Source organism: Paroedura picta, chromosome 9 (assembly GCF_049243985.1).
Source record: "Paroedura picta isolate Pp20150507F chromosome 9, Ppicta_v3.0, whole genome shotgun sequence".
Lineage (NCBI taxonomy): Eukaryota > Metazoa > Chordata > Lepidosauria > Squamata > Gekkonidae > Paroedura > Paroedura picta.
Genome location: NC_135377.1, coordinates 54,239,454 through 54,264,715, shown reverse-complemented (window position 1 = coordinate 54,264,715; position 25,262 = coordinate 54,239,454). Strand labels below are relative to the sequence as shown.

The window sequence follows — 25,262 nt, the reverse complement described above, 5'->3', positions numbered from 1 at the left end:
TTAATTCTTGCAGACTCTTGAGCTCACCTGTTCTCGTTAACAAGTCCTTGTACATTGGGCATGTTATTCTTCTTTGCTGTTGTCTGGAGAAATACGCCTCTATTGGCGATTTCAGTAAATATGATGAGGAGCAAAGTCTTGTTTTGTATTTATTCCAGATCTTTAGTAGGGATCTTGTCCAAAAGCTGACCTTAGGTTTTTCCTTTCCTTTTGTTTTCAAAGAGGGCCAGAGCATTTCATGGAAGCTTTGCTTACTATCTGCCTTTTCCAACACCAAATCTCTTGTCATTGGATCAATTATCCAGTCTGCCACTGCTGTCAGTGTTGCTGCATGTAGGTATAATTTTAGATTTGGGACGCCCTGTCCCCCTCTCTTCTTGTCATCTTGTAGAATTCTAAAGGCAATTCTTGGCCTCTTATAGTTCCAAATGAACTTATTTATTTCAGACTGCCATTTATTTACCACAGAGTCATTAATATCTATTGGCAGAGTTTGAAAAAGGAAGTTAAATTTTGGTAATATTGACATTTTTACTGTGGCCATTCTTGCTGACCACGAAAGGTTCAAGCTGTTCCACTTCTTAATGTCCTGTTGGATTTGTGACCAGAGCTCCCCGTAGTTGTTAGCAAACAAGGTATCAGAGCGATTTCCAATTTGGACTCCTAGATATTTGACCTTTTTAGGGTTGATCTCACACCTTAGTGCCCTTTTGAGTATCTCTATGTTCAAGTCTGATATGCCAAATAGCATAATCTTGGTTTTAGAGAGATTTATCTTGTATCCAGAGTGTTTCCCAAAAGTGTTTATCTCTTCAAACAACAATTCTAAAGTGGTGCTTGGATTAGTTAATACACAAACAACATCATCAGCATAGCTTTTAAGTTTAAATTCTTCTCCCGCAATCATAAGTCCCGAGAGCTTTGCGTTTGCTCGAATTTTACGAGCTAGTGACTCCAATACCAGGTTAAATAATAGGGGGGATAGCGGACATCCTTGTCTAGTTCCCTTCCCAATTTGAATAGGGTCTTTAGTTAACATTCCATTAACCAAGATTCTTGCCTCTTGCTTTGAGTATACATGCTTGATTAGGTTCCAAAAATTGTCCCCACATTTTAGTTGGGTAAGCGTGGCCAGTAGGAACTTCCATTGCACCTTGTCAAAAGCTTTTTCAGCGTCCAAAAACACAAAAGCCGCTTGAATTCCTTTAGTGCGGACCACCTCCATTGCATTAAGGACAAATCTGACGTTGTTTTTCATGTACCTTTTGGGCATGAATCCTGTTTGATCTGGATGGATGATTTCATTAAGGCATTTCTTTTTCGCTAGTGTTGCAGATTGGTTGCAGGAGTGTATCGCTTTCCGGAGAGTGAATCCACTTTTGGGGGTGTCCCTGAAAGCGCTACAAGGAAGCGCTTTTTGCAGATTGGTTTCAGGTGTGTGGCAGATTGTCGACGACGTTGTGCAAAACAGCAAATCAGTAGCGTTTTCAATTGGCAACCATTGTGCTATTTTGAAGGTGTGCAAAAAGCCCCTGGGTGTTCACTGACCTCCTGCCTCTGCATCAATTGACAACATGGTTAAAAAAATTAAAATGGTGAGCCATTAGGAGGATCTGCTAAGAGGCCAGATCTTGAAAACATTTTCATGCCATTTCACTGAGTTTAAAGGTAAAGGTATCCCCTGTGCAAGCACTGGGTCATGTCTGACCCTTGGGGTGACGCCCTCTAGCATTTTCATGGCAGACTCAATACGGGGTGGTTTACCGTTTACCCCCCAGCAAGCTGGGTACTCACTGAGTTTATATCTCCTCAATGTTGTTTTTCTAGAATTATTATGGTATATAATTAAATAGTATATTAATAATGTGTAGTAAAATAGAAAATTAATGCCTGCTTATATGTCTCATGAAAACAATCCTGAAGACTGATTAGTCAAATGTTTCTACTAAGGGAACAATTACATCATAAACCTTTGCTGCTGCTGCTTCTTCTTTTTTTAAAGAGAAAAGCAATTTGAAGTGCCTTTCCGGATGATCAGTTTTAGTACAATAAGAGTGCAGTTATAGCTCGTTTGTTCTGTGGGATCCAGATGTTTTCCCCAAGGCAGTGGTTCTTTTGTGGGGAATATGACTTTGTTCCTGAATTCAAACTCAACCATTCCCCCCCCCCCAAACTAGTATATTCATGGCTATGGGATGTATGGAATTAGGACACATTAGTATCATGAGAATCAATTGTCCTCTGCCCATGGTATAACTAATGCTAAATTATATGGCTCCTCATCAGTTTATAGCATTTTGCAAGCCATTACGTGAATTGTACAATACCCACTCTGACAGCTTGGTTTCTTTTATGAAATGATAATCACATGGCACTTGTATAGAGCTTTGTATGGTTTTAAATATATCACATACATTATCCAGAGCTTATTTCATTCAATCATCCTTTGAAATTAGACAAGGGGGAGAATCAGAACTGACCTGTTTATTGCAAAACAGGGATTCATAAAGTGAGTTCACCTTAGCAGTCCTGATTTACTGTTGTGATTGCTTTGTTCCCACCCCCAAGCAGCTTTATAGTCATCTTGGTTTGTTCACTGCTCCAAAGAAGCATTTGAAGTAGATTTTCGTATTACTAATTTAGAAAATGTATCCATCCAGTGGTGCTATTCTGTTTGGCAGGTGGCCAGGCAGCCACTACTGACACATACACTGGCTTCCGTTTTTACTAGCTTTCTTGGATTATGTTTGTCTTAGAAAAAGTCATGCATTGTATAAAATCACATACCTTAGAGCAGCGGTCCCCAATGTCTGGTCCGGGGACCGGGACCGGTCTGTGGATCAGTTGGTTCCGGGCTGCGGCTCCTTCTCATCCTCCTCCCCAGCTGCTGCCTCAGGGGCTACCCTGCCACTCTGCTGCCGGCTCACCTTTGGTGCTCTCCAGCGGCCACCATCGCTGGGGCTAAGCCTTGGTATGGCACTGCGCAGCTGCTGCTGGCAGCGCCCCCCAGCAGGCGGTGGAAAGTCAGGGGCGCCGGCAGGAAAGCAAGTGGAGCAGGGGCTCAGGCAGTGGTGATGACGTCCTTTGGCAAAAGACTACCCCCACGGGCCTCAGTAAAATTGTCAAGCATTAACCAGTCCCCGGTGATTAAAAGGTTGGTCTTAGAGTGTATGGTCTGCTTTTTCAGATATATAGTTGGTGGCATTCATCAGCCAGTGGTGATAGTTTCAGAGGGTCCCTGTGTGGGTCTGCAGTAGAACAGCTAGATTTGAGTCCAGTAGCACCTTAGAGACCCAGAAGATTTTCTAGGTATAAGCTTTTGAGAATCAAAGATCCCTTTGTTAGATACTCCATGAAGGGAGCTCTGACTCTCAAAAGCTTATACTCTGAATATCTTGTTGCTCTTGAGATGCTACCGGCCTCCAATCTAGTTCATTGGTCAATGACATTCATCTTGTGCTTACTGGATCTAATGATAATTCTCAGGTGACAGTATGAAGACATGTGATGCTATTAACACAAAGAACTTTGTTTTTAGGGATGAGCAAAATAGGAACGTTTGGACCACTGGAAAAACAAGCCACACAACTTCAACCCAATTCCCTGTTCACCTTAATAGGATAAAGACAACCAAAAATAACACATCTTTTATAAGGTTTTTTTTGGGGGGCAGGGGTGCTGAGAAGCTGAATGTGGAGAATTGTGGTCATCTACAGTGAAAGCTGAGAATGAGGTGGCTGGATGGAGTCACTGATGCAGTCGGTGCAAACTTAAATGGACTTCGAGGAATGGTAGAAGACAGGAAGGCCTGGAAGATCATTTACCATGGGGACACGACTTTGCACCTAATAACAACAACACAGGTGAAAGCAGCTCATAAACATGTACTGGATGTGCAAAGTATTGGTAATCAGACCCATATGCTTTTATGAGGACACAGAGTCTCCATCCTCAGTGGAATTAGATCATTTCTTTTTAATTTATTGATTTTTCAAACAGAGATGGGGAAAGGTAGAGTAATGTGGAGGCATGCATATGAGGGCTATTTGTGAGTTAATTTTGAATGTTCAGAAAGAAGGAACATTTGATGTTTGAGGATGCTGTAGCTGTAGTTAGATGGTGAATGATAATTAACCCATGAAGAAACAACTCTGAACTGTTTAGCAGAGCCAGCTTTATTGTTCACATAACAATGAGGGAGTCTTCTAGGGGTCGTCTTTTTACCATTAGTGAAGGAGGAGCAACCTACACAGGAGGTGCTCATGACTCCCAAAACATCAGATACTCGTCTCACACCCAAGTGACAACAACTAATCAATCAAACAATAGAAGTAGGTTTTACAACCCATCTCCTAATTTGCTTAGGTTCTGGATAATAATAAACACAACTCTTGACCACATTTCCCTGTTGTGGTTTCTATTCTTTCATGTCATGCCACATTGACACTGCCATTATGTCACTGGTCCAGTGAAACGATTCTGCCATGCTTCCCACCTATTTATCTATTTATCTGCACCTTTTGTACTACAGTGGCCAAGGCCTGATAAAACTATTACAAGTTAGATTGGCAAAACGTAAAAGACAGCTTTCCCCATGGTGAGTATTGTGAACTCCCCATTATTGATAACTGTTGGGAATGATGTAAAGATTTGCAATGTGATGGTCTGACCCATGTAGTGTGTACTGCTACATATTTCTGGGGCAGTAAAAAAGAGCAACAGTCCAGTAGTACCTTAAAGATTAACAAAATTTGTGGCAGGGTATGAACTTCCATGAATTACTGTTCACTTCTTCAGATACTTTGCTGAGGGTGAGGATAATTTGCCACAGGGAGGTTATTTCTGGCAACATCTCCATAGCAACCATGTGTATCCCAGCTCTTAGCTTCAGCTCCTGTGTGGGTGCTTATGATGGTTCTTATATCTAAAAAAATGCTAAAACATCAACATTTTCTTCTACTGATCGTCCAGTTACCTTGCTCTAAAAACTGATAGAACAGTTTTAAAGACCTCCTTTGCTTCCCAAGTTAAATCCTTCACAAATGTCTTTCCGCCTATTACATGTGCTTTGCTTAAATGAATGTATTCCACAATTCCTAGTCTTTCTATTATTACACATTTGCATTTAAATTACTATTTTAAAATATGGGAAACTTATCCTTATTTAACTTTTTCCTTTTATGAAAAACTATCACTATCAGTATTCAATTACTGTGCTTCCTTTGCTATTAGCACAGCTGTACATTGAGTTGATTAGTCCTATTAATATAATGTGAATGTTTCTTAAAAGATAATTGTTAAACGGAAGTGTATGGCTTAACAGAAAAATATTAACTTTTCCATCTCTTGAAATTAATTTTGAACTTGTCTCTGTATGAAACTATTGGATACCTTCAATTTTGTCATAGTTTATTGCAATTTTAATGTCAATCTTAAAATGCAATAGTTTCCTAACTGCCTTTTAAATTATTTAGAAGACCATTGGGGAAGAGAACACACTTTGGCTTTGAAGTTCACTCAGTCTTGGAATATACGTATGCTTTGACAGTTGTACCATTCTATTTTTATTATGACACATTCAAAAAGAGGAAAAAATAATGCTGGTTTGATTCCAACGCAGAAATTGAGGTTGGGAGTTAAGGCAAATGGGTTATTCAAGTAATTGCTTTTCATTGGAGTGAAGGAATTGAAAGAATAACAGGATAAGAATCAAGAAAGATAAATAACTATTCCTTAAGAAGTGACACATTTATATAAGATGAAAAGACCAGAATTTCTAATGAAAATAACAGACTACTGTGAAATTACACTGCCGAATCCATACTTAACGTGAAGCAAAAAAGTTCATAGAAGTGGACCTTCACAAACCTTTCCTTCCCTCAGCAACTGCTTGTGTCCCACCCAAGTCATTGTTGAATGTTGGGTTAAAATGTCAGACAGCTGGGGAACATCATGAAGAAACAGCAGTCAAGAATAATTTCTTCCCCCATTACATAAGAATAGCCGCTCTGGAGTTGCACTTTGGTTGGTGGAAATGTGGATCCAGTCACTGATCCCAGTTGATCTTCTTCCTTGAACAGCCTACGCCATTCAATTCAATGAGCAAGAGAGATCAATGCACACAAAACAAGTGGTTGGGGAAGCTCACATATTCTGTATATGCATGTGGTTTGGAGGCATGATCCATTTAATGGAAAATATTTAAGTAGCAAACAGCAGGGTATAACCTTTCCTAGACTATTTCTCTTGGGAATGGAGATGGAAGGGTATGTCCCCATGTTTGTATATGGCCATGTGGAAATAAAATCCCTCCATACCGAAAAGCAGTATGCTAGGGAAATTACTGAGCTAGAAAGTTATTGTTTGTTTGAACTGCAGTTGTGCTCTGGAAGTGATCACCTGCCGCAGTGATCAGCACAGACTAATGGAGCTTGATGGGAACATACAGATCAAGGCTGGAGAGGAAGACAAGATGGCTTATTCCCATAGCTTTTTTGAGACAACTCGCTGCTTTTCACTGGAGTGAATGAGAGTTGTATTGTATGTGAATATCTCACGTTGTGGTATTAGGCTGCAGCACGAACCTATTGAGCTTGCTTCAGATACAAAGTTGTTAATAGTGAATGAGAAATAGGTTTAGTCTGGAATTTCCTTTGCAATCCTAAAGGAATGTAAGGGCACCAGGTAGTAAAAAGCAATACAACGTATCACCCACAATCACATGTTACATTTATGGGATAAAACAGTCCATAGGAGCACTGACATGGCATAGGGCATGGATCCAGGAATTGGAGGATCTAACTACTGGTCAATGAATCCATTCCGAACCTGCATGTTGGGGGGGGGGGGACAGGAGTGGCAATCTGGAGGTCCCACATGAAGCTCAAACTTCTGTATAGGACTCTTGCTACCTGGAAGTTGAGCCATCTCCGAGTTTGGCACAAAACTGTAAGAGCTTGACCCCCTAGACCTCCCCCCTCAGATGGATCCAGCCCAATACTTGAAGCACCACAAGAGTAGCACAGAAAATACCCTCTTCCACCAATGCTTCTAATGATTCAATCAGAAGAGCCACTCCTTTCCAGACTTGTCATTTAAGCAGTTTGGACCAAAAAGGTTTAGTTTGTGGTAGCTGAATCCACATTTCCTTTAGATTGAAGTACCTAGGTAGATCTTTCTTACCTAGTTGAATCATGGTGGTATCAGAAGGGTCTGAGGAAGGCAGTTAGCAAGGAGTTCCAAACACATTCCCCTCTGTCCCAACCAGCCTATCTACAACTGGTCTTGAAGGCCAACAAGGCTTTCCAGATGATGCAAAACAGCTGGCTCAGTGCCTGATGTTGTGGCCTATGAGTCAAACAATCCCCCAGATTTCTGAAAAGCTACAAGGAAAATAAGTGAGAAATGGGCACAGGTTGATATAAGATAAACTCCCAGGAGGTTGGGAGATTTTAACTGTAGGAAGTTTTACATTTTGATTATGAATGTTTAAATTGTGTTGTGAACTACTCCAAACTTACTTGTGGAAAGGGGTGATCTATAAATCTAATAATAATATTAATGAATAATTCATAAATAAGTACCCGGCTGAGACTTACCTCGGCTGAAAATTGAAGAATTGGAGGAACTGCTGGGAGACAGATGTGACCACCCAAAAGGCCTGCTAGTGTGCGTGCTACTGTAATGCAGCACACACAGCATTATGAGCGGGATGAGACCTGTGGCGTCTATATAAGGCACCTTGTGCGCAGGTCCTGCCGTCTTCACCAAGGACATTGTGGGAACAGCTCCCCTCCCACCCACCCTATTTTGATGTGTATATGGCATTGTTCAGAGTTTGAGGTGGATGTTTTGTGGTCAACATTTTGGCACAGTTGTGGGTTGCTGTGGGGATGGAGCCTTTTGGCAGGGAGTCCGGTGTGCGATCGGACTCCCTAGGGATCGGGGCCTACCTAAGAGGCAGCACATATACAAGCACCAACTGGGAGGCCAGGCACTCGTTTGCAAGGTGGCCTGGGAGCAGTCAAATGAAGTTGGCATCACCACATAGGTTGCTTCCATTGGTGCGGACTTCAGTAGGCCAGGGGATCTGCTCTCCCAGTGGGAATGGTGCGGTCCCCAGGGTGCCTCTGGACTCCATGGGGGTGATGGTGCAGTCTGCTGACTGCTAGGTCAACCTCCCTCTACCATGCTGTGTCAACCCTCCTGTAGGGAGGTAATAAAGCTGTGGCCTTGTTTATTTCCAACATTAGTGTACTGTGTCTTATTCCAGCACATAATGTCCTCCTGCAAGTCAATAATAAATAATAAATAATTTATTATGAATCTTACTTAGGAAGATGCTTTCTATTCTTACTAAGAAATCATTAATGCTCTTTTTTGCTATTATGAACGCGGCAGCTCAATAATGCAGAGAACATGAAATAAGACATTTTCCATTGCAGTTGAGAAAAATATGCATTTTGCCTTGTAGAAAGCCAAAGGATTTCTCAGGAAGGCTACTTGGAGCTCACACCTTGAAAGGTCATACAGGAAAGAAAATTTCACAAATGATCATTTATGACCACATGAAAAGAGCAGATGGCAAAATCCATGTGGGTCTGCACAGGCAGACCTGAAGGTAGATGAAAGCCAGTTCATTTCAGCAGCTGAAGTAAACAATAATCTAATTATGGGAAATAGCTTGTCATTAGAAAATGACAGTAAAAAGTACAATAAAATAGAAGCACCTTCATTCGCTGTGGCAGCTGCACAGTCTAATCACATTCATCAATACTAATTATTATGTGTGAATGGAAACCGCAGAAAGATGCAGCCAAAGAAGTGTAAGATGACGGCATTGGCTACAGCATCAAGATGGCTTGCCAGCTTGAAAGAAAGGGATAGAAGACAGTTTATCTTTATGATAAGCACTGATTTACATATGCACACTCAACCTCATTGCTCGGTGACATGTATGTTCAAATGCCACCACCAATGAAATTTTCCATGACACCTTTCATGCAGCCTCTTCCTCACTTTAAGTAAGCCAGTTATAACTGACTGTATATTGTCTCCCTGTTTGTTTCTGCTTGTATTTCCTCCCTTACTTTTGCTGTCTTCTCATGTGAAATTTTAGAATTTAAGTACTTCTAGGGAGAGAACTGCCTTGTAGCACTGTTGTCATGCAGCATGCACATTGGTAACCAGTTTGGTGTAGTGGTTAAATATGAGGACTTCTAATCTGGCAAGACAGGTTTGATTCTGCACTCCCCCACATGCAGCCAGCTGGGTGACCTTGGACTCACCACAGCACTGATTAAACTGTTTTGACCGAGCAGTGATATCAGGGCTCACCTTTGAAACTCCTTTGGGTAGAAAAGCAGCATATAAGAACCAACTCTTCTTCTTCTTCTTCTTCTTCTTCTTCTTCTTCTTCTTCTTCTTCTTCTTCTTCTTCTTCTTCTTCTTCTTCTTCTTCTTCTTCTGCTTCTGCTTCTGCTTCTGCTTCTGCTTCTGCTTCTGCTTCTGCTTCTGCTTCTGCTTCTGCTTCTTCTGCTTCTGCTTCTGCTTCTTCTTGTATATGAGAAAATCAGCAGTATCACAAATGTTCTTCAACTTCGTCATCACAAATAAATATTAGATAAATATCATGTTTCAAGTACACTAGATGTAATGCATGTTTGACAGTCAATTCATGCACACACATGCACATGTACGCATGTACACACATAGTACTATTCATTGTGAAATGAAAGTCCAATAGCACCTGAAGGCCAACAAAATTTCCAGGGTATAGGCTTTCAAGAGTCAAATCTAGAAATCTTGTTGGTCTTTAAGTAGCTAGCAGATACAAGTCTTGTTGTTCTGTTGCATACCAACATATCTATTGAGAAATGGAATAATGCAAAAACTGATGACACTCATGTTTGAACCTAGATATGCAGGGAGATACAGGTTTCATGGCTACTTGAATATGTTTCAATATCTTCAGTATCTATCTGTCTCCTCCTCCTCCCTCAATTGAACTACTCAATCATAGATGTGGATTAGTTATAAAATACGTGATCCCTCCCTCTCTGAAGAATCTCTTCAGTTCAGTGCTCATTCTAGTTGGAAATGAATGTCAAAAAGCACTTTGCACACAGGTTGCTGAAATTATTACATTTGCTTAAGCATTCTGAGGGTATCCTAGCAATATTCCTAGTATATTCCCTGGCAATAAACAATCTAACACTGTAGAACAAAACATACAATGAACAGAGGCAGCTCATAAGACAGTAATTGGGAGTTATTACGTCTTGAAAAACAGCTGTTATATGTCATGAGAACAACGTTTTTCTTCTCATGTTACTGGAGAGCCAGATTGCATAAGCATCTGAGCTCCTCCCTACTCCCCTAATTCTATCATTTGCCTGGTATAATGTATTTTAACTGACAGCACTCGCTAATATGCTAATAACTAGGCAACACATCTGTCATTTTACATCCCTCCATTTTTAATTCTTCTTCAATTCTTCACTAATTCATACAGTATGACAGTCTATTATTCTTCCCTCCCAGGCTTTGCACTGATATCTTTTTGTTTTCATAAATACTATTAGCCTGTTGTTGTAGCTCTTGGGCTGTAGGGGTATTTATCACTTTATCATTTGTTCCTTTATTCCTTGGGGATAAAGTTGGGTAAAAAGCAATTAAAAAAATCTATATATCTGTTTCTCAAGTGTGGCTCACATATTCAGATGTCTAAATCAGGGCCACACTGACACTAAACATATTTCCTGAAAATTTAGGTTTGTAGAAAAATCTTCAAAAATACATTGGAGATTTACTTTTTTCTTCACGGTTTTCAATATAGGTGTATGGGAACACTCCAGGCCTAGCTGAGGTGCATTTGGATGCCGTGAGCTGCTCTGACCCCAACTACAGAGGCAGATGTCGGGAGCTGCACTAGCCCAGAATACCTCCTAGACACTATCACTGCCACTGTGGCATGGATCCATGCCCAGCTCAGTGATGGATGATCTACTTTGGATCCAGAAAAGCTTCAAGTTACCATAGCTGCCACTGCCAGTAAAGAGGATAAGAAAGGGAGATGGGGAATATTGACAACAAGAGTAGGGGGAAGAAAGGGGGATTGTCAGAGAACGGGAGGGGAGGTGACTTGAAGGGGACACATCAACAAAGAAGGGGAGGAGAAGATGGATGGGAAGGGTTGGGAGGAAAGAGAGAACAGATAGGTTTTCAGATAAGGGGGAGGAAAAGAAAAAGGAGGGATTGTCAGAAAGGTAGGGGAAAAATAGATAAGGGGAGCTTGACAAATAAGGGAAGGAGAAGATTGACAAACTAGGGATGGGTCAAAAGAGAGAGGGAAAGGATTATCTAAGAGGAGGGGAGAAAGAGGGGGAGAAAGAGGGAGTAGATGGATAGAGAAGGCGGGCGAAGATTGACAGAGAAAAAGTGGGGTAAAAGAGAGAACTGTTAATTGACAGTTGAAAGACAAGAGGAGGGGGGAGGAATAGAAGGGAAAGATTGACAGAGAAGGATATGGTGGAGAGAAATGGATAAGATTGGCTGAAGGGGAGGGGATGAGGAAGAGTGAGAAGTTTGCTAGAGAAGGGGTAGAAGGAAAGGTGCATAGGAAGGGAAGAGAGGAACTCTTCCTACAAATTCCTTGTGTCTCTCCTTTACATATTCCTACAGGAAAGTCAGCAAAATCTAAGGGTACATAAATCTGATAATTGTAACCATGAGCAAGCCTGCTTTGCATCCTGCTTTGTATCCTTTGTTACATCACAATTAGATCAATAGTATAAAAACTAGACTAAATATTCCAAGATGACAGAGTTGTCATTTTCCAGAGTCATTTCTTCCCAAGTCATTGGAAGGGTTCCTATCCCAATACTGGTAACCAGCAGGAATTTTAGAAGTTGGAGTCATTCAACTAGGCTTTTTAGTGATGCTGTAGCATCATTTCTGGCACTATCCTTAAAGTGATGTCTTCATGTCACTGCAATGCTTTATCTCTGAATAGGAAGTAGATGCAGCTTGCATTTAATTTACAGGCATGTAAATGAATACACATTAGTGTTAAGGAGCCATGCACAATTTATCATTTCACAAGCTGGTATGGCCTATATTGAACTACTGATAATTATAGGATAAATAGTTTTTCCTACTTTCATCTTTAAAACAAGCAATTTCCTGACTTTTATTGCCAGGCAAGACAGTCTATTACAAAGTAAAAGAATACAGCATGTAGCTTTCAATGATATGTGAATCTTGGGAAATGGAAGGAAGTTTCTTTGGAAGTCACATCAGAAGTTAATCCCTATTTTTGTCTGTAAAATAGAAGGTGAAGCCTTCCTTTCTTTCTCCACATATTTTCTCTGTCTAGGAGATTCCAGCATGTATTTCAGCCTTCAGTGAAGTAGCCAAATTGCTTCACCCTCCATGCAAATGTGTCTTCACCTTTTTCAGACCTCTACTTTTGTCTGCTTTTTTGACATGGGTAAACAGTCCTTTAGATGTGGGTTTTTGGGGTTTTTTTGTTGTTTTTTTACTGTTGGAGGGAACAGACCATTATAAGAGCAGACAGCCTTGGTACTTTTTAGATCATCAACTGGAAAAATAAAGCACATGGACCTTTTGTGGGTGTCTGTGTTGGTGTGTGTGATGCCTGAATATTGTAAGTCTTCTTTGTGCTAACACAAAGATTTATGAAATTAGTTAGGGTGTGAACAAGAACATGCATTTTTCTCTAGTTGTCAGGTTTACAGCATTCACCTTTTTAACCTCATTCAGATTTTATAAATAGATTATAAATGCAATGTTAAAACTGCATAAAAAGTGATAATAAAACACCAGGTAGTGGACCCATTTAAATTTCAGTGAAGAGATAAAATTGCAAATGAGCAATGAACCCACCATTCGGGAGCACTGCTGCTGAAATATACCATGATCTTCGATGGCAACAGTGTTCCTTGAAGCACCACAGGAATGCAGAAATAATTGTAATTGATTTATTTCTTTTATTTAGGATATTAGTATAGCCTGCCTTTCTCATGACAAAGTCAGGGCCCAAGGTGGGTGATAACCTTTAAATACAAAAATATCAATATTAAATTCATTAAAATACAGAACTAAAAGCAGATAGTTAACTATGTAACTAGAAACATAAAACCATTTAAAGACATAGCCTATTCAAACTGTCACATATGCCCTTTGAAATAATTCTGTCTCCCCCAAATTATAACTGGCATCCATACAAAAAAGAAAATGGTTGTTTTGGAGGGTGATTATACCCCACCAAGGACTCTTTCAACCCCAGATATCTATGAATTTTCCAGTCCAGAGCTGGCATCCCTAGCTGTAGAGCTGTGAACTGTGGATTGCAACCAGTAATAGTCTGATGTTACTTTGAGCCTGTTGGAGTAGGCTGTTTCATTCTGTTTTTGTTGATCTGGGAAGTAAAGTACTTGTAACATCAGTACTTGTAATATTCTTATGGTATGAAAAATCAAGTACTAAGAATTTCTTTTGTGACCCTGAACAAAACCAGTTTCATTTTGGTTGCAAGATACAATTTCCCCCCCCCCCCCCCCGTTATTTATTACTTATGAAGAAGCTAAACTCACCCATAAAACCATAAACTAAATTTAAAGCTGTTAGTCTTGACATGAAATCTATTGTTAGGTTCTGTAAATTATTTGATAGGTAATAAGTATTTACAAACAACACAAGCACCACACATATAGTTCCCTTTCAGGAGAATGCTTGAAGAGCCAAAGGCTGGGGTATACTTTAAACAATTAATAGATTTAATAAGGTAAGATATATACACACGATTTGGGAGCAATCTATTATGAGATAGAACACTTAATAATTTTAGGATTGTATACTTTTCAGATATTGAAGTACCAATTTACTTACAAGTGAGAGGTATAGTATACCTTTATTTATCTTAACCATTGGTCCCATAAATAAAGTGGAAAGGGACATGTAGGCAGCCCTGTCCGGCCTTGGACACCCACCCTCTCCCGGTGGTGTCTGGGTCAGCGGGCCAATGCAGATGCACCCGGCAAAGCTGGGCACACCCGGATTGGGCCAGCCCCTGGAGTGCCCACCTCCAGGAGCCGAGTGCACGGCCAAATCCGGACACGCCCAGTGAAGCTGGTTGCTTCCGGATTGGGGCGGCCCTGCCAACTGGACTGTGCGTGAATCACGGCCTCTCCCATATGGAAGGCATGTGCCCAGCCCAAGAATGACTTCCTCGCCACCCGGACATGGAGGCCGTGGCCTCTGGGCAGGAGAGGGTGAGGGATGGGTTCCCCATGACCCACCGCGCACACCTGCAGAGGTGCCGGGGGTGCTTGGTGGGCTGCGGGGAAACCATGGCCTTGCTGCGGGTGGGAGGGGGCTGGGGATGGCTTCCCCACAGCCCGCCGTGCACACCCGGCACCTCGCAGAGCCGGGTGTGCTTGGCAGGCCGCGGGAAAGCCGTGGCCTCGCTGGGGGTGGGCGGGGATGGCTTCCACCTGGCTTGTCATGCACACCCGGCACTTTACCGGGTATCCTTGGTGGACCGCAGGAGCTGTGGCCTTGCCGGGGGGGAGGGGGCCAGGGCTCCATTTGGGCACACTTGGTGCACCAGGGCAAGGCAGCCACTCCAGGGGGGGCCTTTCACAGCTAGTATGTGTATAATTTCTTTCAATGTTAAAAGGTACTAATTTTCAGCATTTATGTTTAGGAACAACCACTGAGGGAAATTACCTTTTGAAAATGGGAGATATTTAGAAACCATTCTGGTTGGAGACTACAATAAAGTAACAAAGAAATAAGAGACTTCTTACTACTTTTCTTTATTCTGTATAAATTTTGAAAACATTGTTAGTAGCCTTGGGATAGTTTTTTTCTCTCTTTTTGATTGTAGACACTACAAACCGCCCCTTTTGACTGTATTTGCTAACACCAGTAGTAAAGCCTGTGCATTCTGTATTGCAATGGGCACTAGCTCATGGCTTGGTGTGGGTTTAGTGTTTTACTTGGAAGCTGGCAACCCTAAGAGGAGTTCTCTCTTGAACCTAGTCAGGTTTATGCACACCTAGGTAGTGTGGAATTCCAGAACATGAACCTACACTAATCTGGCAAACTTACCTCCTCTCTGCATTGTTTTCTTGACCTGAAATGGGTCAGGGGGTGCTATGTGGCTGGTTAGGTGGCTGTGGAGGCATTATACACTTTTGAATCCTAACTTCCAAGCCTCAAGGAATATTTCCAAACCAAGGTCAGCCAACTTCCAGGTGGGGCCTAGAGATCTCCTGTAATTGCTGCTTTTCTCCAGACTATAAAGATCATCTCCTAGGCAAAAATTGCTGCTTTGGAGGGGTGACTCTGTAGCATTGTACCCCACTGAGCTTTAGGGATGTCAGCTTCCAGGTGAAGTCTGAGGATCCTCTGGAAGTACAGCTCATCTCCAGGCAGTTAACCTGAAGGGAAAGCTCTCCTCTCTCACCTGTGCCCCTTCAAAAGGAATGCACATGGCTCCAGACACCCCTTGGCTAGCACAGTCTGTTGCTTGGCTGGTGATGTCTGCCCTTCTGAAGCCTGAGGCCTACTGCTGGCAACTGCAGTTCCTGTTGTTGTCTGCAAAGCCATGTCATTGACTAATAAAAGTGGATCGCCTGACACCCTCCCCCCAAGTCTCACTGTCTCCTGTAAAGCTAACTACACTTAAAATTCTGGACCACTTATGCCTTTGATTTCGTAGGACCTTCTTGGCAAATACTGATTTTTATTTACCAGGCCAAGCTTGAGAAAAGTCACTTCAGTTTCTATGTCTCTCGAGCCATTTACTTGTTCACCATATACAGTTTCAGGCTGTAAATATTCTTTATTTAGATATTCCTGCATTTTCCTGACTTGCAGGACCCATGCTGGTTGGTCTGTCTGTCTGTGCCCCAAAATACAATAAGTCGCTGGTAAGGGCTGGCCAAAGCCTATAGCTCAGATGGGACACACCTGCACCACTCCCTCCCAACCTCAGCCTGCAAGCCTCTACCACTGTCTCCACTATCGTTGCTCATTTCTAGATTATAATGATCAGCTCTGCAGGCAAAAATGTCAACTTTGGAGGATGAATTCTGAGGCATTGTACTTAAGGGTAGCCAACCTCCAGGTAGGGATTAGAGAGCGCCTAGAATGACAGCTAATTTCCAAATTATAAAGATCAGCTTTCCAAGTGATCAGCTTTCCAACCTGCCTCCCATGTAGGTTGTTGTGGAGATCAAACACTTGGAGCCTACTGCACAGGGTTGTTTGTACAGATGAAATAGGAGGCAAAAAATCCTCTGTAACAGCATCCGGTTTCATCTGCACAACAACATTGCATGGTAGGATCAAATATTCAGAAAGTTGTGGAGAAGAGACATGTATGGCTTGGCCACATCTGCCCTTGAGCAGCAAGGCTGGCCACAGCAGTATTTTAAGTGACATGGGGCTTTTCTGTGGCCTCCTTGTCAGTCAACCATTAGGCAGAAGGGGAAAGCTTTCCCCCCTCAAAAGGAAAGCACACCCATGCCAAAGACTCCCCTGCATTGCTCTTAGAAATACATCCCTCACCTCAGTCAGGGACTGTTAGAGGCTTCCTTCACAGCAGGCCTGAAGGGAGGAGGGGAATACAGAATCCTAAGCAAGAGCAGCAATTGGCCCTGGGGTAGGGGACATTCCACTAATTGGAGTCTTTGGAACCTTTAACATGTTGTTGGAAGTATGCATCACTTTTTATGTTTAAGATAAGTTTTATGTCATTGCAACACCAATTTTGGAATATTTGGTTACATTTAGAAAAATACCAATTAAGTTAATGTAGAATCTCATTGTACATTCATGAGACTTGATTAAATTTTAGCTTTAATTATTTTATGACAAGCTTGAGAGGAAGACCATGGAGGTTCTGTCTACAATTCAGTATCAAATAACTCAGGCAATGAAAATTGGGGGCATTTTGTCATTACATGTGTCAATACTTCAGTAGTGATGCAGAATGGTGACCTTGGAACAAGGTCCAATTTTTAAGTTGTTCAAAATAATTGTATCTGTAGCTGTCTAAAATAGCCAATAAGTTATAATGTAAAAAAAAATGAAGTCATTTGTCAAACTTCATCTATCTGCCTTTCCGTTTTGTGTTCATGAGTTGCTCCACCAATTATATTTAGCAGCAATGAGAATAATCCATGACAGAAAAAAAATACAGTGATGAATTGGTGGTGTTGTAGGTAGGCATGGGCAGGAGCTGGTGCACAGACCAAAATTCACTATGGCTTTTGACCAGTCTGTGGAGCAAAGTTCCATGGAGGCTCTGCCATCACAAATTTTCATGAACTTTTTAGTACAGCCTATGGTGGATTGTGACCAGAGACAAACTGGCACTGATAAATTAAAAAACTCTAAGGCAAAAGTGGGGATGGACTACTCCAGCCTTAGAAACACCACTAAGAACTTTCTAACACTTGACAGGCACTGCTGGCTGCCAATAACGGAGTTCCCATTCTGGTCTATGGGCTCAGAACGCTATATATTGAGTGAAGCTCCTTCCCTGCCCTTCCTTTGTTGACTGGTGAAGCAGAAGTGAGGCACAGAACTATCAGAGCTGATTGCTTTGCTTTTACTTAAAGTTAGTTAAATACAAGTAGAATATTCTAAAATTACACAGCTTATATTGCCTTTGTGTTCTTATATGGGAAGAGGAGAGGGAGGGCCACTTAATGTAGCTCTCAACTTAATTCTCTGGGATTTTGACCCATCAAGTTTACTTCTGCCTCGGTGCTTTTATCCACTATGTCTTCTTCAATGTCAAGGCTTTCAATCCACCACATCTACTTCCTTCTCAGGGCTTAGAGTCATCATATCTACATACATCTCAGGAACCACCATGTCTTCATGTGTCTGAGAGCTTGAAGCTACTGTGTCTACATGTTATTGTATACTGGTATGGGTCTCAGGTTATCTCTGGGCATATTGCCTTGTTTCTGCTGAGTTGACAAAAATGCATCCTTCCTTCAATTTCTACTGGAGATATTCTCAGAGACTTTGCTTCTGTTTCTGTTCTGCTGGGTTTCTGCCCTTGCATTGTTTTGGTTGTTTCCCCCCACCACTGGAAACAATGGAATAAGGGGGGCACCTCAGCAAACTTGGAGGGGAGACAGAGAGAATCAGCTGGAGATGCACACCAGGGTGGGGTGGGGGAGGTTCCAATATACACCTCAATTTACATCATTTACCCAGAATGCACTTCCCTGGGGCCACCATCTTTGGGAGGGCATATACTGTTGCTTTGCCTATTTAACTTGTATGCGTAGCACATCATGAGAAAGGCAGGGTGAGATGAGTCACAAATTGGGATGAAGATTGCAGAGAGAAATATCAACAATCTCAGAGATGCAGATAATACCACTCTAATGGCAGAAAGCAAAGAGGAACTAAAGAGCCTCTTGATGAGGACAAAGGAGGAAAATGCAAAAGCTGGCTTGAAACTCAACATCAAGAAAATGAAGCCCTCTCAAATCCTGGCAAATAGATGGGGAAGAAATGGAGGTAGTGACAGATTTTATTTTCCTGGGCTCCAAGATCACTGCAGCAAAGAATGGACGCTTTCTCCTGGGGAGGAAAGCTATGGCAAATCTAGACAGTATCCTAAAAAGCAGAGACATCACCCAGCCAATAAAAGTGCATCTAGTCAAGGCTATGGTCTTCCCAGTTGCAATGTATGTCCGAGAAAGTTGGAACATAAGGAAGGCCGAGCGTCAAAGAATTGAGGCTTTTGAACTCTGGTGCTGGAATTAAACCCAAATAAATGGTCACCATAAAACAAGGCTTGTTATTCCAGTTTGGTTCCTGTCAAACAAATATAATATGCTGTCTGCTAATTTGCTGCTCACCATCTACCAATATGTAAGGACTATTTGTTTTCATTTCAATGTATGAAAAAGCTTATGAAAGCTTATACTTTGATGAAACTGTGTTGATCATAAAGTTGCTGCTGGACTTGAACTTTGTCCAAATACTCGTTGTTTAATTCTCTTCCCATTGACTCCATGGTTAATTGCTGGGCTATTAATGTCCCTGACACAACCATTTGTTCTCTGCTTGAACCATGTATACCAGTGGATTTTTAAAAAATGCAGTATGATCCTGAGTTGAAACGAAGACTAATATACCAAAGGCCACTTCCAAAAATAAATAAATGTTTGGTGATGATACAATAGTCAGGCCAGTTGGCAGAACACAACCCTAAAGAAAAAATGAGATGATTTATGGGCTGTGTCTTTTCTGAAGTGAGATAAAATGCCTAGGGAGATAAGCAAACCATTTGCTGACCTTGCAGAGATATGTCAGAAGAGCTACAGGCATATGAAGCAAACTTGTAAATGACAAAGAATAACTTGTTTATTACTTGTCAGCCTTATTTACTAGCAAACAATGGCTAACCAATGATATTACTCTTACTTACCCACACAAACAAGTGAGATAAAGGCATAAATATTTTTATGTTGTTGATTTATCAACACACAGTATTTGGGATATAAGTCACATTACAGAGAAAGCCTTTCCAAACTACCAGATAACAGTACATTTAATTTAGGAAGCTTATTGCTTTACCATGAAACAGAGTTTATATAACTTAGTAAGAACACATAGAAGATAGACAACTTGCTTTGGCAATCATGCCAGCACAAGGTTTTGCTTTAGTTCAATCTGATTTCTTTACATGCTGGTACAGAATCCAGACTCTGGCTTAGGAAATTCCAGAAGATTTGAGGATGGTGTATTTGCTACTTGGCCACCAGGTGGCAACTAAAAACACATAGTCACAATGATCTGTCTAGGGTCTTGCCCAGGGAAGGGGAAGGAATATGCCACCCTTACCCCCTTATTTTAAATTTACTGAAATTTGTGGATTTAAAAATCAAGGGACTCTAATACCAGCAGTACATGGCAGAAACCTTGGAGACATCTCTGAGACCATCTCTCTGGTGAGAATTAGAGACAGAGTGGGCTATCAGCTCTGGATTATCTGTGTTGTTCTGAAGAACACTGGGAGTTGGCCGTAAGCTTACTGTTCATGTAAGGTTGCTTGTTCTGCTCTAATGAGACTTCATTTTTATTAGCGTAAGCCAAACGTTCAATATCTGAACACTCACGCTCTAGGGGAAAAAAAGATAATATTTCCGTACATTTACATATATATTCTTTAAAACTGTATTCTAGTATAGTTCAAGGTTTTACCTCATTGTAACGAAACTATGTTAATAATAAATAAAAGCAAACACAGTTCACGATACCCTAACTATTGGTCAAGTGTGTCTGCATCCCCTCGCTGTAGTCTGGTCCCTACCTAAATGCTTTCCTTGATTCTAGGCCTTTAAGCAGAATTTAAGATTAACACTGCAATTAGCCATTCATTTTTATTTCCATGAGGGTAGTGGTTATTTTGTTGAAGCTCAAGGGATTCAGGCAGAGGCCTAGAGGGTGAGTTCAGAGATATGAATGAGTGGTCTTGTAGCCAGTGTAATTTGTAAGAAAGAGATACAGTGTGGAAAGTGCTAAGGCTTAGCCACAAAGCTGGGTGGATGTAAAAAAATCAATTATTTTTTTCACAAAGCTTAAACAAATAAATTGAATTTAATCAATATCCAATTTGTTCAGAGGTCAGATTATGAAAATTTATCCCCTAGTGCCTGTACACACCCTTCATATTCTATGCTTGTACCAAACACAAGGAGTCAGATGAAGCTGACATTCAAAAGGGTGGTTCATACCATAATTGTTCATAAATGTGGTTATTCTGAGATTTCTGTTTCCCAGAAATACGCAAGTCATCCACTGAACAACAGCATAATAAAACATGTAAGAAATATAGGTGAGTATCAACAAACGTGGCACACCATCATTTTAGGCATTACATATTATGGCTCACATACTGTTGCTACCCTTCCATTTCTAACCCCTGGGAACTTTTTGTGGGCAGAGTCTGGGGAGGGAGATCATTACAACATTTACAGAATGTCTCAGATGTTGAGAGGTCACTTTCTATTGAGTTGCTGGAACTGACCACATTATCCATGATATTTTAGGAATTTCTCCAATCTCTATAGTAAATACCACAGAGACTGAGGAAGTTCCTAGAGTGCTTCAGATTGTATGATGTACTTCCAATCATTCAGCTGGAAATGGAATCACAGTGTTTGCACCTGTGTCCAACATCCCATTTTTCCTCCTGCTGTTTCACAGAATGCATGCAGGAACTGGGGAATGGGAGACAGGAGGTTGACGCAGCAGGCAACCCTGAATACTCTCTTCATGGTTAAACTAATATCTTTTGTAACCTGGCAGAAGTTCTGACCTTTGAAGGAGAAGAGTTGGTTCTTATATGCCGCTTTTCTCTACCAGGAGTCTCATAGCAGCTTACAATCACCTTCCCTTTCCTCTCTCCACAACAGACACCCTGTGAAGGAGGTAAGGCTGAGAGAGCCCTGATATTACTGAAGAAGAAAAAGAGTTGGTTCTTATATGCTCCTTTTCTCTACCTGAAGGAGTCTCAAAGTCACCTTCCCTTCCCTTTCCTCTCCCCACAACAGACATCCTGTGAGGTGGGTGAGGCTGAGAGAGCCCTGATATTACTGCTCGGTCAGAACAGCTTTATGAGTGCTGTGAGGAGCCCAAGGTGAAACCCAGCTCGCCAGATTAGAAGTCTGTATAACGACCATGTAAGGTAAGCATTTAATGGGTGCGGAAATGTCCTCGGTTACTTTCTTCATCCAGGGAGAAGTCAGGAACAATAGCCTGCTTGTGAGGAAGAAAATTTCTACTCATGAGATAGGCAAAGAAAAAAGGAATAGGATGTGGCTAGGAAGCTACATGTTAAAGACAGGGAGGGGGAAAGCAAGGAGGCAGAGAAGTTCTGTGATGCTTTCTAGTAAGAAATGAAATGATGAATTTATGAGGGGAATGATCCTGGTAAAAGTAGAGTCCCAGTCAATGCAGTCCAATGGGCCCAATAATATGCACCACACTGGGGACATTTAAATATGTTTGTTAAATTTAGATTTTTATACAGTTCCTACAGCCACATAGATTTGTGCATACATATACATGTAGGGGGGTCTTTTGTAGTATTTGTTATGTAGTATTCTAAGGTTTTTTTTAAGGTACCTAATAAGGTGACCTGCAACTAATGAAAACGAATATGAGAACAAATATATTTGTGTACAAATCTGTGTTATATTGAATCAGTCTATTGATCCATCTAGCTGATAGTTTCTCTTATGAGTTGCTGTGTCTCTCCAAGGTCCTAGGCAAGGGCATTATTCAGCCTTAGTACTGGAAGTCATCATAAATTTTACTTGGGGCCATGCAAAGCATGTGCTCTGCTGCTGAAGTATGTATGGTGGATAAGTTCTATAAGGTACAGGAGATGAGAGAAGCCATAAGGAGTAGATGATGTTTATGATAAAAGCCAGATTGGTGTAGTGGTTAAGAGTGGCAGCTTCTAATCTGGAGAACTGGATTTGATTCCCTGCTTCTCCACATGCAGCCAGCTGGGTGCATTGTAAGTTTCAAAGAAATTGTAAGCCGCTTTGAGACGTTTTTGGGTAGTGAAAAGTGGGGTATAAGAACCAACTCCTCCTCCTCCTCCTCCTCCTGTTAAATGAAGAAATCCAGTGCTACTTTCGGTCCATCCAGCTCTCAAGTTTTGTAAATTGTTCTACCCATTTTACAATATTATTATCTGCTAGTGCTTACACAAGAAATAATGAAAGGAGAGCCATTCGGTATTCTGAAAATGCCACTTTACCCCTTCTTTTCTCTGCAGTATGGCTGCAGTTTCTAAAGTCCCTGCTTGTCTCGTTCAAGTTGCTGTTAACTTTGGCAGCTATGCTGCAGCTTCTGTTCGAAAAAGCTGCTTTGTACAGTTGCACAGACATGATTAGGTAATTGTGACAAGTTTTCCCAGGACTGTTGGGATTCATAATACATTCCTATGCTTCTAATCATTTATTGCAATGTACAGATGGCAAAAGAAGAATATTTCTAACAAACAAATCACAAGCTTTGCAAAAGTAGGCAATTAAGCTTAGCAAAAGACAGCGGAGCTCAAAATAACTTTAGAAGCATTTCCCCCTGGTAACAGGCATATGGAATGTAAGATGGTATTTATAGTCTCAGTAGCTGTAGTCAGTCTACCCAAATCTATTTAGAAGCAAGCAACATAGTTAACATGCAAGATTATAATATATGCAACAATGACAATATAGAAGTAACGCTTTTGATATTTTGAAGAATAACGAAGGTTGCTCCATATATGCTCCTGTGTTGAAAAAAACCCTCATGGTTTATAATTTTTTAATTAATTATTAGCAAAACACAAAGTATGCTATGCATTGCTAAAACTGTAACAAGGGCAACAGGAGGATATTTGAGGGGAAGGGAAAGTTAATAAGACTTATTCAAAAGCATAATGTATGTGAGGCCCTCTCTATCGAAGGTATCAAAAAGTATATCAGTGAACAGAGAGCATACTGATAGTGACAGATGTATTATACAATAGGTGCTTTTTATCAGGTTCAAAAGATCGGGAGACTACCTAGCAATGCTATACAGTTCATGTTGCCCACATACTCTTTAATAGCATGATGACAGCAGAGTTGGTTTCTACCTTTTACACCTGTGGGAGGAAAAAAAAAAGATATGATTAGGCAGTGATTGAATCTTTTGAATCTAACAAAAGAAAAACTAAATGAGATAATAAGGCATACAATGAAATGGGAAGTTGGAAACAGTGATGCCAAGTTATAGCCAAGTCAGCTAGAGTACAGCACTATATACTATATGTGCTATCTCATTATAGCTGCCGTATTAATTATGATTTGTTCAGTCTTCCCTTTGAAACTAGTTTCTTGTTCCTTAGTTATAACTATAAAACTTTTAAATATTTTTTAATCCAACCTTGTAGTAATTAAGCTAGATTAAGTTGCTGAACGGGGATAGAAAAGAGGTTCAAATCGGTACTCAGTTGCAAGTTTTTGGGAGAATGCCGGACACTCCCTGTCAGCCTAACCTACTTCGTACAGTTCTTGTAGGGATAGACCAGAGGAAGAAAGTGACGTCTGTCACTCTCAGGCTTTGAGAGGAAGGGTGGGATAAAAATGTAATAAATAGGACCTTGCACAATAGGTCATTATTGTAACTACTATATTGGGAGGGAGAACCAAATGATTAATTTTAAAGGCTCCACAAATTCATGGCTGAACACAATTGTGAACTCAGCTTGTTGGGATTCACATTAATTTGGTGTGTCTGCAGGTATACGCATTGTAGTCTCTTTGACCGAAAATTAAAGCGTACTGTGAATTAGACTGTAAATTGATTTACAGTTAGTTTAGTTAGTCACATTTAAGAAGATAACAAGAGCCCTGCTGGATCAGACAAGTGGTCAATCTAGTCTAGCATCTTGACACACACATGGGCCAGTTAGTAACTCTAGATGGCCAACAACTGGGCATATAGAATCAGGCCTTTCCTGATATTATTTCCTGGCACTGGTATTCTGAGATTTAATGTCTCTTAATGTGGAGGTTCCTATTAGCTACCGCAGCTTGTAGCCATTGATGTATCCCCTATGAATTGCCCTAATGACCCCTTTAAATGACTATGAAAGTACACTAGTTGTAAACTACATTACTAAAGAATGAATCCATCTCAGCTCACTACTACTGCACAACATAACTATTGTTAAGTGGGCCTATATAGTAAGTATGCATGTCAAAATCACAAATCCCTCAAGATATCCTGCACATATAAGTATATATTAGTATATAGATAGATTCAGGTGGGTAGCCATGTTGACCTGAAATAACAGGGTTTGAATTATGGGATACCTTAAAGACAAACAAATTTTTATTCTGGGTATAAGCTTTCATATGCATGCATGCTGGTATCTGGAGAAATGCATGTGCACACAAAAGCTTATCCCCAGAATAAAAACGTGTGGGCATTGGAAAGTGCCCCTGCACTCAAACATTGTTCTATATATGACTATGGTCATTAGGGGTTACAAAAAATAACTACATTTTTTAAAAAGTGATGTCAGTGTAAGCATTATTGAAGGCATTCCTTTTGTAAGCGTTTAATCACCCATGATGTCTGCTTTTGCTTCACAATTTTATGGTCTAACCGAATGATAATTTAGAGGTTGTTACAGAATTTTGCAAACACTCTTTTCT

General features: G+C 40.9%; 1 protein-coding gene across 1 annotated transcript in view; it reads right to left on the bottom strand.

The window, feature by feature from the left end:
• Positions 1-14,300: 14,300 nt before the first annotated feature.
• Positions 14,301-25,262, bottom strand: part of CCDC102B (coiled-coil domain containing 102B) — an 89,067-nt gene continuing 78,105 nt past the window's right edge. Inside the window, exon 8 of the mRNA XM_077352863.1 lies at positions 14,301-23,704. Coding sequence (XP_077208978.1) covers positions 23,699-23,704 — 6 coding nt within the window. The 3' untranslated portion in view covers positions 14,301-23,698. The remainder of the gene's footprint in view (positions 23,705-25,262) is intronic.